At 38.9% G+C, this 13,431-nt stretch overlaps 1 protein-coding gene across 1 annotated transcript in view; it reads right to left on the reverse strand.

Annotated features, from left to right (window-relative positions):
• Window positions 1–12,823, reverse strand: part of LOC127426011 (matrin-3-like) — a 55,699-nt gene extending 42,876 nt beyond the window's left edge. Inside the window, exons 1-5 of the mRNA XM_051672432.1 lie at window positions 12,694–12,823; window positions 10,567–11,118; window positions 9,935–10,052; window positions 7,745–7,791; window positions 7,508–7,624 (exon numbers count right to left, since the gene is read on the reverse strand). Of these exons, the coding sequence (XP_051528392.1) occupies window positions 7,508–7,624; window positions 7,745–7,791; window positions 9,935–10,052; window positions 10,567–11,064 (780 nt within the window). The 5' untranslated portion in view covers window positions 11,065–11,118; window positions 12,694–12,823. The remainder of the gene's footprint in view (window positions 1–7,507; window positions 7,625–7,744; window positions 7,792–9,934; window positions 10,053–10,566; window positions 11,119–12,693) is intronic.
• Between the last annotated feature and the right edge of the window lie 608 nt (window positions 12,824–13,431).

Consider the following 13,431-nt stretch of genomic DNA (forward strand, 5'->3'; position numbering starts at 1 on the left):
AGTAATCACTGACATGAAAGCAACAGCGAGAGAGTTGTAGACTATTTTATTTATATTAAGTCCCTTGTACATGCATGCCAATCTACATCTTTACGTTATCCTTCCTCACGATCATGCAGCATGTTTTCATGAGCTGAATGGGAGGCTAAAGACTACTAAAGTGTGCCAAGACTGCGGTAGAGTCAGCACGTGCAAGTCATTCGTGCATCACAAGCCGGCATCGCAGATCAATTCAGGCAGTGCTTCACTTTCAGTGAATCTCACTGTGCTCGTTTGTTGACTATACTGCTGTCTTGTCAAACTTTAATAATGTTTAATAGGGGGTAGGTGTTGAGTCACATGACGCCAAGCAAGGAGCGAACGTGTAAATGACGAGCTCTGCGAACTTTGCTAGTTTTTAATTGTCATAAACCGATTCGCCACATCCTGCTACATAACTGCTCTATGAAGTCAACATGGCAAAGAAGTCAAAATCCTCAGGCTCTGGAGATATTAAAAGACACGTGCTCAAGCTGAAACCTCTGACAGGCCTGCAGACCAGGTTACAAGATTGTTGGACGTCGAGAGACGGTTTGATTATCTGGAGTCACCAGAGAGGGAATTATCTGCTAATCCGCTAGAGACCAAGATAGATTTGGAACGAGTTTTTGAAAAACTGGAGGATTTGGAGAACCGCAACAGGCAAAATAACATCCGAATTGTTGGAATTCCTGAGCATGAGGAAGGCAGAGATATGGTCAAATTCCTAGACAAGCTCTTCCCGAGTCTGCTCACATAACAGGCCACAAGCTGGAAATCAAGCGAGCTCACAGAGTTCCGGCTCGCAAATCCGCTGAGGGAGACAGGCCCCGCTCAATTCTGGCTAAATTTCTGAGATCATCTGATAAAGATCTTGTGTTACACGAGGCGAGGAGCAAAGGAAAGCTTTCTTGGAAGAATCACAACATTTTCTTGTTCTCAGACTTTGCGAATTCGACAAGAGAGAAACATGATCGATTCAAGGAATGCAAGAAACGGAAGATGGCTTTTGCACAAACATGTTCCCGGCCAAGTTGAGAACAGATACTAAGGATGGCTGCAAAGTATTTACATGCCCACAACAAGCAAAGTACTCCATAGAGGCAATGGACTGAGTAAGCCATTTGATGCTTCTAATGTGGCCCCTGAGTGAGCTCGTCTCGCCGTAAATTCACTTGGTTGTCCGAGGAAGCTGAGTGCCTTCTTTGTTTCTTTTTGTGCTGGTTCCACCAAGCTGCTAGAGTTTGTTTCATGGAATAACACTCCTTCGGGACAGTTGTGGATGAAACTGCTCGTTCTTTGTGCTTGTGCCTCCTGTTGGCTGGAGTTTTTTTAGGACATTGGAAGGATTACGTCATCTGCTGCACTTATGAAACAGCCGGCTCACTGAACATTCGTTTTACTGTCCAAGGAAACTGAATGGCTTTTTTTTCTGTGAATGAATCTACATGTTCTTTGTGTTTATTCTGCATATTGGCTGAAGTGTGTTTTACAGAGTATTTTCTGTTGTGTAATTTTGTCTCACAAAACTTGTATAGAAGCACCGTACTTGAACAATCTGATGGCAAAGGGACTCTCATAGGCGTACATGGACTTAATGAGTTCAGAGTGTGTTTCTTCAAGAAATGTATCTTTCCCCGCAAGAAGCTGGAAAATTTGGGAAGATATGGGGTGGACATGTTTTCTTTAGTGCTGGCTCAAGTAAGAGCAGGGGAGTCATTACATTGATAAACATCAACAATTCAAATGTCTCAAACAGAGTAAAGATAAATTAGGAAGAGTCATTATTGTTTTAGCAGAAATTCAGGGGCAAAGGTTGATTTTGGCTAATATTTACGCACCTAACGCTGATGATCAGGGCTTTTTTTATAGATCTTGAAGGGATGTTGCAAGCCGCTGGCACCCCTCATGATATAATATTGGGAGGAGACTTTAATCTATTGATGGACTCAGTCCTTGATCATAGTGAAGCAAAAATGTGTAAACCCCCTAGAGCAACTTTGACACTTCACAGGATGTGTACAAATCTTGGTCTTACAGATATTTGGAGACTTAGCAACTCATCTGGTAGGGACTATAAATTTTTTTCATCAGTCCATAAGATTTATTCTAGAATATATATATATTTTTTTATATTTAAGTTCCTCATTTCATCTGTTGTTGATTGCTCAATTGAAAACATCTTAGTCTCAGATCATGCCCTGGTGAGTTTTGAGGTGTTGCCACATATGGAGAAAAATAAATCATATAGTTGGCGCTTTAATGTATCCCTTTCGCAAAATCCTGATTTCCAACAAATGTTAAAGGCTGAAATCAATCTTTATATGGAGACCAACTGGTCCTCAGTGTCCTCTGTGGGTGTGGCTTGGGAGGCACTTAAGGCAGTTCTTAGGGGTCGGATCATACAGTATGCCTCATTCATCAAACAATCCAAAGAACGAGAACTCATGGAGTTGGAAGAGAATATTAAAAGTGCCGAGGCAGAGCTGAAGCACCGAATGATGGCCTCAGAGAACTGACCCATTTGAAATACAGATATAATACTATTTTGTCACAGAAGGTGGAGTTTTGGCTATTCAGGGCAAGACAGTCATACTTTGAGTCAGGGGACAAAGCAGGGAGGCTTTTGGCTAGATATATAAAGCAGAGTCTTTTTCTACCATTCCCTCAGTGAAATCTGCTGGTGGTGACATTTTTACCTCAGCCATTGATATTAATAATGCTTTTAAAGAATTCTAGCTTGATCTTTATAGTTCCATGTATTCACCTACTGATGAAGGTATTAGAAACTTTGTGGAACCATTAGAACTCCCTAAATTGACGACTGAGCAAAACAATTCTCTTGATTCTGAGATAACCTTGGAGGAGCTTGACGAGGTAATTAAGGCCCTGCCTACAGGCAAGGCTCCGGGGCCACATGGCTTTGTCGCTTAATTTTTTAGATTTTATGCTACAGAACTGACTCCACTTTTGTTAGAAGTTTATAGGAATCAATAAAGAATCCGAAAAAGGCATTTGATGTGGTAGAATGGGATTATCTTTTTAAGATTTTGGAAATGTTTGGGAATACTTTTATTGAATGGATGAAGTTACTTTATAGACACACGGTAGGGGCGGTACAAACAAATGGATTAATTTCAGATTATTTTACTCTGGATAGGGGCACCCAGCAGGGTTGCCCTCTTTCCCCATTATTGTTATATCTTGTCCTGGAACCATTAGCAGCCGCGATAAGAAAGGAGGATGATTTTCCAGGAGTGATGGCGGGAGGTCTGGCACATAAGCTTCTGCTTTCCGCAGATGATATTTTATTATTCGTCTTCGACCCCACTAGATCTATGCCTTGCCTCCACAGAATTACTAATTCCTTTTCTAAGTTCTCAGGTTAAAGAGTCAATTGGCTCTGACAGCGTACTGCCCAGTAACGGATTTTCAACCAGACGCCTTTCAGTGGCCCAAACAGGGCATTAAGTATTTGGGTATTTTATTCCCAGCAAATTTGTGTGATTTAGTTAGAGTTAATTTCAACCCTTTAATAAAAAGTTTTTGAGTGATGCGAGTAGGTGGGCTTTATTACATTTATCTATGATTGGGAAGGTTAATGTTATTAAAATGAATTGTATTCCAAAATTCCAATCTCTCCCTGTAGATATCCCCCTCTCTTATTTCAAGCAATTTGTTAGCATAGCGAAGTCCATTATTTGGATCGGTAAATGTCCCAGATTACATTTCAACAATTTACATAGGCCGACTGACAAAGGTGGGCTAGGCCTACCCAAGATTTTTTATTTTATTATTATGCATTTGGTCTCAGACATTTGGCTCATTGGCCGTTTCCACCTGAGAGAGCCCCTCCCTGGTTTCATATTGAACAGGAAGTCCTTGCCCCTATTTCGCCATTGCATAGCCTTTCTATCAAACTAACCAGAGAAGTTAAGTCACACCGCGTTATCTCACATTTGCACGTGGTTTGGACAAAAGTGTCCAAAGTGTTTAATTCAGACATTTATTTAAATGTTGACTCAAGCATATGGCTGAACCCTAAATTACGTATTAATAAGTCCCCTTTCTGTTGGTCAGAGTGGATTGCAAGGGGGGTTACTACACTTGGTGACCTGTATGAGAGCGGAGGGTTGAAATCTTTTGAGAATTTGGTTCATCATTTTGGGATTCCCAGATCTCAGTTTTATAGGTATTTACAGCTACAACTTCTATCAAGAGATTATGGGAGAAAGATTTGAACTTGGTATTGGAGTGTGGACTAGGATACTAAAAAATTTCAAGTCTGCATCTAGAGATGCAAGGGTTCGCCTTATGCAATTTAAGATTTTACATAGATTTAATTGGACCCCTTCTAGATTTTATAGGCTTGGTCTTAAAGACACACCCACTTGCTGGCGATGCCAATCAGAAGTTGGAGACACAACCCATGTCTTTTGGGGGTGTGTTAAGATCCAAGATTTTTGGATGAAGGTTGAGAATTATTTGTGTGACGTTTTGGGCACTCAAATTTTACTTTGCCCCAGACTTTGTATTTTGGGCGATGGGGCAGTCATAAATTTGGAGGACAAATATATAAAAAATTGGGTTCTGACTAGCATTATGGTTGGCAGACAAATTATTTTAAGGGGTTGGACGTCGGACGGAGCGCCAACATTAGTGGAGTGGTGTGCGGAGATGGGGAGGGTGGCAGCTTTTGAGGAGATAGGCTGGGGTTTGGGGACTTGTTTTTCAGGAAGTGGGGTAGGTATTTGGTGGTTTTGGGGGACTCTCTGGGAAGGGATGAGAAGAGAGGTTTAGTTTAATTATGTGTGTTTATTAAATATTTTATTTATTTATTTTTTGTGTGTGTATTATTTTATGTGACCACAGGTGTGTTCGGTGGGGTTGGTGTTTGGGGAGGGATATTAGTGAGGGTTAAAAGTTAAATGTTAATTCGGTGTGTATGTGTTGTGTTTTTCTCTGTTGTGTTTTTTCTTTGAATCAATAAAACATTTTAATTACAAAAAATATGGGGTAGGTGTCTGCACATTCATTAACAAGGCAAAAACATATTTGGCACTCCATGTCAAAAAGGTTGCCGACCCCTGGTTCCACGGATTTGGGGGGGTATTCTTGGAAGCAAAGATGGACCTGTATGCCTTCCCGGAGGCGACACACTGTCAGCTATGGTACTTCATGACTTAAGCTCCGCTGGGCATATAGCACAAATAGCCAGCAAAACCAAGTATTCCTTCCCTCCTTTCCACTTGCCACACCAAATGTTTTCCAAGGTTCGGGAAGACAATGAAAATGGTGTCAGAGTGGCCCAGCCACACTTGGTTTTTGGAGCTGGAAGAACTGTTGGATGCTCCTCGCTGGGAAATTCCCTTAAAAAATGTTAATCTCGAGGAACGATCTGGCATCCCCAGTGGAGATGTGGAGTCTTCATTTTTGTCCCCTGAATGGGGCTCATCTGACACTCATGGGCTATCGCAGCCAGTGCTTGACACCATACTGCAGGCTAGAGCCCCCTCAAATAGGCAGCTCAATGCCCTTAAATGGCGCCTTTTCGCTGACTGGTGTTCTTCCTAAGGTGAGGACCAAACACATTGCCCTGTGCAGACAGTGCACCACGTCTTACAAGAGCATCTGGATGCAAGTGTATGTCACGATGGGGCATGACCCTTTGGGTGGTTTGTCAGTGGGCAAACACCCTCTGGTCAGTAAATTCTTGCAAGGAGCTAGATGGCTGAGGCCATCTTGCCCACTACCATCATGGTCTGGGACTTAGCGCTGGTGCTAAATGCGCTTGTTGGTTTCCCATTTGAGCCATTAGACACAGTAAGCATACGCATACTCTCATTGAAGACTGTGCTACTACTCACTTTGGCTTCAGTCAAACAGGTGGGGAAACTTCAGGCCTTGTCGGTAAAAGTCTCCTGCTTGGACCCGTGTTGTCTAAAGCCTTTCTCAATCAGAGGGAAGTTTATGTGCCAAAAATATTGGCCACTCCCTTCAAGGCTGAGGTTGTCACCTTACAAGAATTCTCTCCTACACTGTTCGAGACAGACAAGGCTAAAAGACTGCACATGCACTGCCCTGTGAGGGCATTATGCATGTACAAAGCATAAAGAATCCACAACACACTAAGTAAGGCGTGGCGTATGACATGCACTACACTGCTGGTAGCACTCTACCACAACTTTGTGCAGCTGTCATGGTTGCAGCCCTAGTTGTACTCTTCTCCCGTATGTTTTTTTTTTTCTTCGTAAATGATATAAAAACAAACACTACACTTTCAGTAAATTTTGTTGTGCATTTCATTGGAACCCATTTTTTCACTTGATTTGTTGCTATGTTAATTAAAATGTCTAAACATACAAAGCACAGAAAAGCTAAATTGCGAGTTCGGTCATCTTGAAAAAGTTATGTACAGTTACAGTTAAAATTTACAGTATGTACAGTTAATTCTCTAGTGTTGTAATTTGCCTAGGTAGAAGCTAAACTGTGGCACGTAAGTATATCATTAAAATGTATATTTTTACATAAAGATTATGAAGCTCGGCAAATACGCATTTTAGCATAAGGTACCACTGAACTAAGAAAAAGTAGTCTGCATGTACAATTTAACCAAACTGTTTAAATCTGATTGTCCCTGGCCAAGTCTATTTTTATGCCCAGGAATATATTAGAATGCAGGAAACAAAGCCTATTTTTTTTTAAAATAAGGTCTGGGGTTGGCAAGTATACATTTACAAAGCAACATGAACTTGACGTTTAAAAATAAATCTCTACCATGCGACTTCCTCCACTTTACACGCATGAACGGCATGTCAGAGAGCGCAGCTTTATAGGTACTGTAGGTGCTTATATGTAAAGTTACGACAGGCCAACTATTTGCTCATACATTTATTTGCTTAAGAGAAGAGCAACATTATGCATGCAATGCATGTTCTGCTAATAATATTTTATTTGTAATATTCCTTTTAAAAAAAGATAAAGAAAAAAGAAACCGGGTTTAAACAGTGCTTTAGGCATACAGGAAATGGAGCGTGATAGAAAATGGAAACTACTGGCAAGAAAAACAACAAACTGTACATGAATACATTTTGATTATGTGAAGAATGACAGCATAGTTTTTAGGTACACAACTTGTCCATTTAGTCAAAGTTTTCTTTGAAGGTATTATAATTATTTTATTATTTGAATAATAATATTAGCAATACACCTTAATACGCGATACCTTGATACTGCAATTCCGTGAATGTTGTGTGACTATTATCATAAAATCTCTGTATAAAAATCAGAGAACGTATAAAATCTCAAACTGTTATACCTCTAGTTTAGGGTAAAGATAAGATAAAAGGTTACAATATTAAGGAAAACATGTTTAATGCTCAAACACAAGACCATAATCAGGAAAAAGTGTGCAAAACAATGTTGCCTAAATGTTGTCAAGAAATGGTTAATCATTCTGTATAAATCTAGAATCTCTAGAACCTCTTACCTTTGCAGGCAACACTAGGTTTTTCACGATTGTGCCGAATGGCTTGCCAAGCCCTAAAAGTTCCTCCACGGTCACAGTGCCCCTAGGAAACTTGGCAACTACCACTCTCGTATTGAACTGAGGGTAACACAACCACATGACAAAAAAGCAAAAACTTTTAACTGCATACGTGATAGAAATAAACTGAATAAAACAGCAGCACAACAATCTATATTAAAATTTAGGAGCATGAATTACCTTAGGAGGGTGTTGGAAATCTGACGTGGTTGACATGGATTGTTTACCTTAATATAAAAAAAATATATTGCTCCATTTATCATCAACTAAGTTCTATTTCGTTATGTACTACAGTGATTCCCAACCAGAGGTACACAAATCGAATTAAATTTTGTTGTGTATGTATGTATGTAATGTATGGCTCAAAATAAAAATAATAAGGATTAGGGATGGGTAAAAATATGGATTTTCCAAATAATCAAACTTAATTTTAACAATCCCATTTTTATGGGTCTAAACTCCTGAAGAGAAATAGTCCAGTATCTCATAGCAGTCGTAGCGTGCATGCGCTAACAACCTGCATATGCGTGCAGTCAACTAAGTGAAACTTAGGTAGAACATAACCCTACGTATAAACTAAATATTTACGGAAGACTCCAACCAGGAGTAACGGATGGAATAAAAAAGCAGACTCATTTAATGACATCAGTGAGCTCATGTTTTGGTTGACAGGCTTCAGTCCTTTCGACATATATGATGATGTTGGCATTTACACTCGTTTACATTTACGGGAGAAGACATTATGTACAAAACATACTTCTTCAGCATGAAACCGATCTAACGGTGCACCTTCCTGTGTACTCCTCCCAGTGTCAAGTTTAATAAAATATGAAATATATAAAATATTAAAATGAATAAATGTCTATTTTTTCAGCCTGTTATATTAGTATGTATTTTTTGTCCTTTTTTTATTTTAGACGCAGTTATTGAATATTGTTATTTACATGGGCTAAATATACCATTAATTAAATCTTGTTTTATTATGTATCGTATTTCAGTGGGTATTTAATTTATTACAGCTGACAGTTACATGAGCAAACAAGGTTTGAACATCAACAGTAACAAGATCAAACTGAAACTAATGGCTTTTTAACAATTGTGTACAAATTTGAAGGCTGCTTATTGGATCAATACAGGTAAACGTGATATTATGCGACTACGCATTACTTTACGAAGAGCTTACGACTTACTAGTTAAGTCTTGCCTTAAGAACAGGTGGAGCAACCAAATTAAGCACTGACTTAGTTACAAACTAACTAGTAGTTACTAAGCCCTTAGAGTGAACTTTACATCTTATGCACAGCTGGTGCAACCCTACCCTGGAGTTATTACCTCGAAGATCTATTTCTGGTTGATCTAACACATAAAAATGCCTTTTTTCAGTGTATACTAATTTTTCAGGTAAAAATTGTCAAAATTAACTACCATTTCTAAATTAATGTAAATGTTACCACATAAAGCACTTTTTTTAAGGTTACCTTACAAAAAATTTTACAGTGCAGAATACATGGAATTTGTACATTTTTAAAAGCTAAAATGTGAAGCAAATGATGGAAAACTAATGATAAAATAAATATGAAAAATGTATATTTAGAGGGTCCCCTGTATAATTAACAGCATTAGCTGAGAAATAATTTATTTTATATGTAAGAAAATAGACTTAACTAAAATATACCCAAATTAATCTGCACTGAATCTCAATCGAATTGAAAAATCTTTATCAACACCCAGCCCTAATGTGTATTGATAAAGGGATGTCAATAGATCAAACCAATACTGATCAATAATAATCAATATTAATGATAATGTTAAATATTTAGTCTCTGATACATATCTTTGGTTTTGTGTCGATGAAGGTGTACTTAAGCCTTACTGATGGTGCTGTGGGGGTACTAACGGCAAAACAGGTTGGGAAACACTGGTGTACAATAACACAGTATCTTATAAAATAATTGAATTGAGTTACAGGTCCTTCATTGAAATTGCAAGACCCCATTAATAAAACAGCATGGGATACTTTCCTGTGTTTATTTCCTTTTAAATCAATAAGTTGGAAGAAGCGACATCGAAGCGCTGTCCCATCTTTTAAATAGCCATTAGACTTTAGTTTACATCAACCATACGCAAACCATCATTTGCTATATGTTATTGCTAGCTAGTGATAGTGGAAGGTGATATTTAAAATCAAGGGGGAGGGGACGTTGTCATTGTTGAGATCATTTTATTGGACAATCAGTATGTGCATCAGCTAACAACATGAGTGATCAATATTTTCAAAAAATATTCACTATATTTGGGGTAGTTACATTATTCATTATAGATGCAATGGGCAATTCTTTTATTCATTTGTATGAAAGGAAAGTTTCGTACCTGTGACAGGATCAGAGCTGTAGGGTCTCTTAGGGGGCAGAGAAGAGCGAGAACTTCTGTGAGAAAGGCGTGATTCATGTGATTGGTGGCGGGCACCTAAAAAATGTTCTTTCCATGTCTAACAAGACAAAAATATAGAACACAACAAGTAACTGAGAAGACTGAATTATGATACAGGCTCAGACGAATTGTCAAAAACTAAATGGCAAAATGATCATGTGTTGGTCTAAAAGGCCTATTTAGTTTTGGTCGACAACGGAAAATAGAAAGGCTAAACAAGATATTCAAAAGCAAGAATGGGTGTATTTAGCGTTTAGCTTGTATTTGCTTTTTAATTCTATGTGCTACGTGTAACCCAAATGTTACATCGAATGCATGAGTAATCACGGTAATGGTATATATCACGGAACAGATATTGAGGTATGAGGTAATGCCTGTTTTGGATATTCCAGTGAATTCTATTTTAATGCAGCTAATTTTAATTTTCTGTTGCTGTTTTTTCTTATGTTGCTTTATGTTGATTTTAGATTGATAGTTTTTTATGCTGAATTTGGTTTGATAGTTTTTGATGAACTACAAATATGGCATATTATGCCCCCAAAATGTTTCTTAGGCCAAACTTAGCTCACTACCTTCATAGAATTCACCACACACTTGCAGAGAAAGCATTCGTGTGGAAAAACCGTGGGGTTGTCGGCCAGTTCCACCTCCTTAGCCACATCATCTCCACTTTCCCGGGATGACTTTCTGTATCTCGAGTCCCTTCTTCCTCCTGTGGACCGGTCAACCCTCCGATGACCCTCCCCTTTCGCATGTTGCTCACAGTCATGGCTGCCAGAGCGCGGTGTTGACCTGGATAACTGCGGGCTTCTGCGTCTCTCAGCGGTGGACTTCTCGGGTGTATCCGGCTTGTCCTGTGTGCTTCCAGACTTGTCTCTGTAGTCAGTATCTGAAGTGGCTGATGTCTTTTGGGTGCGTTTTGCCTTGAGTTGCATAATGAAATAAGGGAGTGTCTCTACACTGATCTCACTCTCTGGAATCTGAGCAAGAGCATCCATATCCTCTGGTGACAGGCCGAGTGAGGCATACAGGCTCTGTGTACTGATAGCTTCAGCTTCACTTGTGTCCATAGCCAGCCGTTAACACGTAGAAAAGGAAGTGACGTGATCGTCTTAGTTTTAACACTGTCCAGACACACAAAAGACAAGAGAGACCAATATAGGTTAATCTGTAGGGATGCAACAGAACTTTTATTTTATGAAGGGACAGAGCAAACAACACTGAAATGGCACCAAAGTCCAAAAAGAGAGGACCAAAATCAAACTAGATTTGTACTTGCTGAAGGAAACACCAGTGCTTGCAATGCAGCAAAAGAACAGAGTTAAAGTTTAAGGTAAAATAATCCCAAAAAGGAGAAGAAAGCCACAAAATGAGCAGCTGAAACAGATCAGTTGTGTCCTCACAATGCAAGTGAATGGTGACCAAAACTTTGAAACTTCAAAAATCACAAAGTCAGCATACATAAATAATCCATAAGAATCCAGTGGTGAAATACACATCTTCTGAAGCAATAAGATAGATGTGGGTGAGAAACAGATCAAAATTTGAGTCATTTTTTACTTAAAAAAATTCACTTTCACATCTACATTCTTCTTTTGTTTTTTGGCAATTTGCATTCTTCATGCATATCGCCACCTACTGGTTGGGGCTGGTCAAAGGTGGAGATATATAGTGAAAAAAGACTTAAATATTTATCTGTTTCTCAACCGCACCTATCATATCACTTCTGAAGTTATGAATTTAACCACTGGAGTCATATGGATTACTTTCATGCTGCCTTTATGTGAGTTTTGAAGATTTAAAGTTTTGGTCACCATTCACTTGCATTGTGAGGACCTACAGAGCAGAGATATTCTTCTAAAAATCTTCGTTTGTGTTCTGCAGAAGAAAGAAGGTCATACACATCTGGGATGGCATTATGGTGAGTAAATGATAAGAGAATTTTCATTTTTGGGTGAACTCTCCCTTTAATGTCAATTATTAAGAACACAAGTCTGGGAGCTTGCAGATAGCACAATTCACTACCTCTGCAAGAAAGTGTAAACAAACATGACAATACAAAAACTGCTTGATTGCGTATGCACTTATATAAGCTTGCAATACAATTAGTGGCTGATTTGTCAGTTCAGTACACATCATAACATGCTGTGGACAGCAACAAAAAACGGTACTCCTTTCATGAACTGACTCTGATTAAACAACATTGCTGTACAAAACTCTGGGACAACAAACAGGAATACCTGTATATTTCCATAGCACTGGAATTTAGCTCTGTTTGTATGAAAATTTGCTAACTCACCAAACCTCACGTATAAAATATTTATCATTTCAAAGTTTTACACCAACAAGCAATTCAAATTTGGCCATAACCAACCTCCTGACTACAGTTAGCCCCATAGCTAACCTTAGCTACGATGTTTGTCAAATGCATCTTCACAAAGGTCATTGCAGCATTTTCATATTCTTTATAACATAATCATAATTGTCGTGAAAGGGACACGCGCAGCTCTTTGGACACGAGCAAGAAATGTGTCGCACGCTGATAAATAACTACCGGGAACTTCGCGAGATGGCTTGCTTAACTTTCGCACTGTTTATGATTTCCCCGCTTTAGGGACATTCTTTTTGTTTGTTAAACAAAGGCAAAAAAAAAAAAAACCACACACACACACAAAAGCACAAATGGTTTTAATAATTACCCAAATTTCCGTCGCTGAAACTCGCCTTTTGTAAATACTGACTGTACGGTCGGATTTCTTCTCCTATAGTGCGCTGGCAGAACGAATCAAGTCATACTCCAACACTGCCATCTACTGCTCTGAAGCACAAGGAGAGAAAAGCCGGAGACAGGTAGTGTCTAGAAGGTAACACCCCAGTTACATAAAGTCTCGCGAGAGCCGAATTGAATGTTCACACGCTGTGTTCTTTGTATTTATTTAGAGTCCTACAGAAACCCTACACCTACCCCTGCCCATAAAACTAACCCTAACCTTAACCCAAACACTAAATCTAACCCTAAACCATAGTAACAGTGAATGAGACTCTCGCGAGACATAGGCTGCCGAGGGGTTACCTTCTAGACAAAGCCCCGGAGACAGGCCCTGATGCGTTCCTGTTTCGATCAAAGTCCGGGAGGTCACGAGTACCACTAAAAATGAAATGACGAAATCAGTTATCAGTTTATTAATTCAAACATGAAAATTTAAATAAATAAATCATTTTTTAAACTGTAGTTAAATATAATAATATACATTTTCAAATTGAAAGATTTTAAATTGCATTAAGTAAAAGCATCAGCCAATTGCTTTTCTAAATCCATTTGCCATAGGTTTTATTTGTCCTTTTCCCAAATAATTTTCTTTTGCTGCATTTCATTTAACTTGGAAAGTCAGAATTTCCAACTTCCTATTAGGAAAAGTGCAACGCTGCTTGAAGTC

Source organism: Myxocyprinus asiaticus, chromosome 3, assembly GCF_019703515.2.
Source record: "Myxocyprinus asiaticus isolate MX2 ecotype Aquarium Trade chromosome 3, UBuf_Myxa_2, whole genome shotgun sequence".
Taxonomy (NCBI): domain Eukaryota; kingdom Metazoa; phylum Chordata; class Actinopteri; order Cypriniformes; family Catostomidae; genus Myxocyprinus; species Myxocyprinus asiaticus.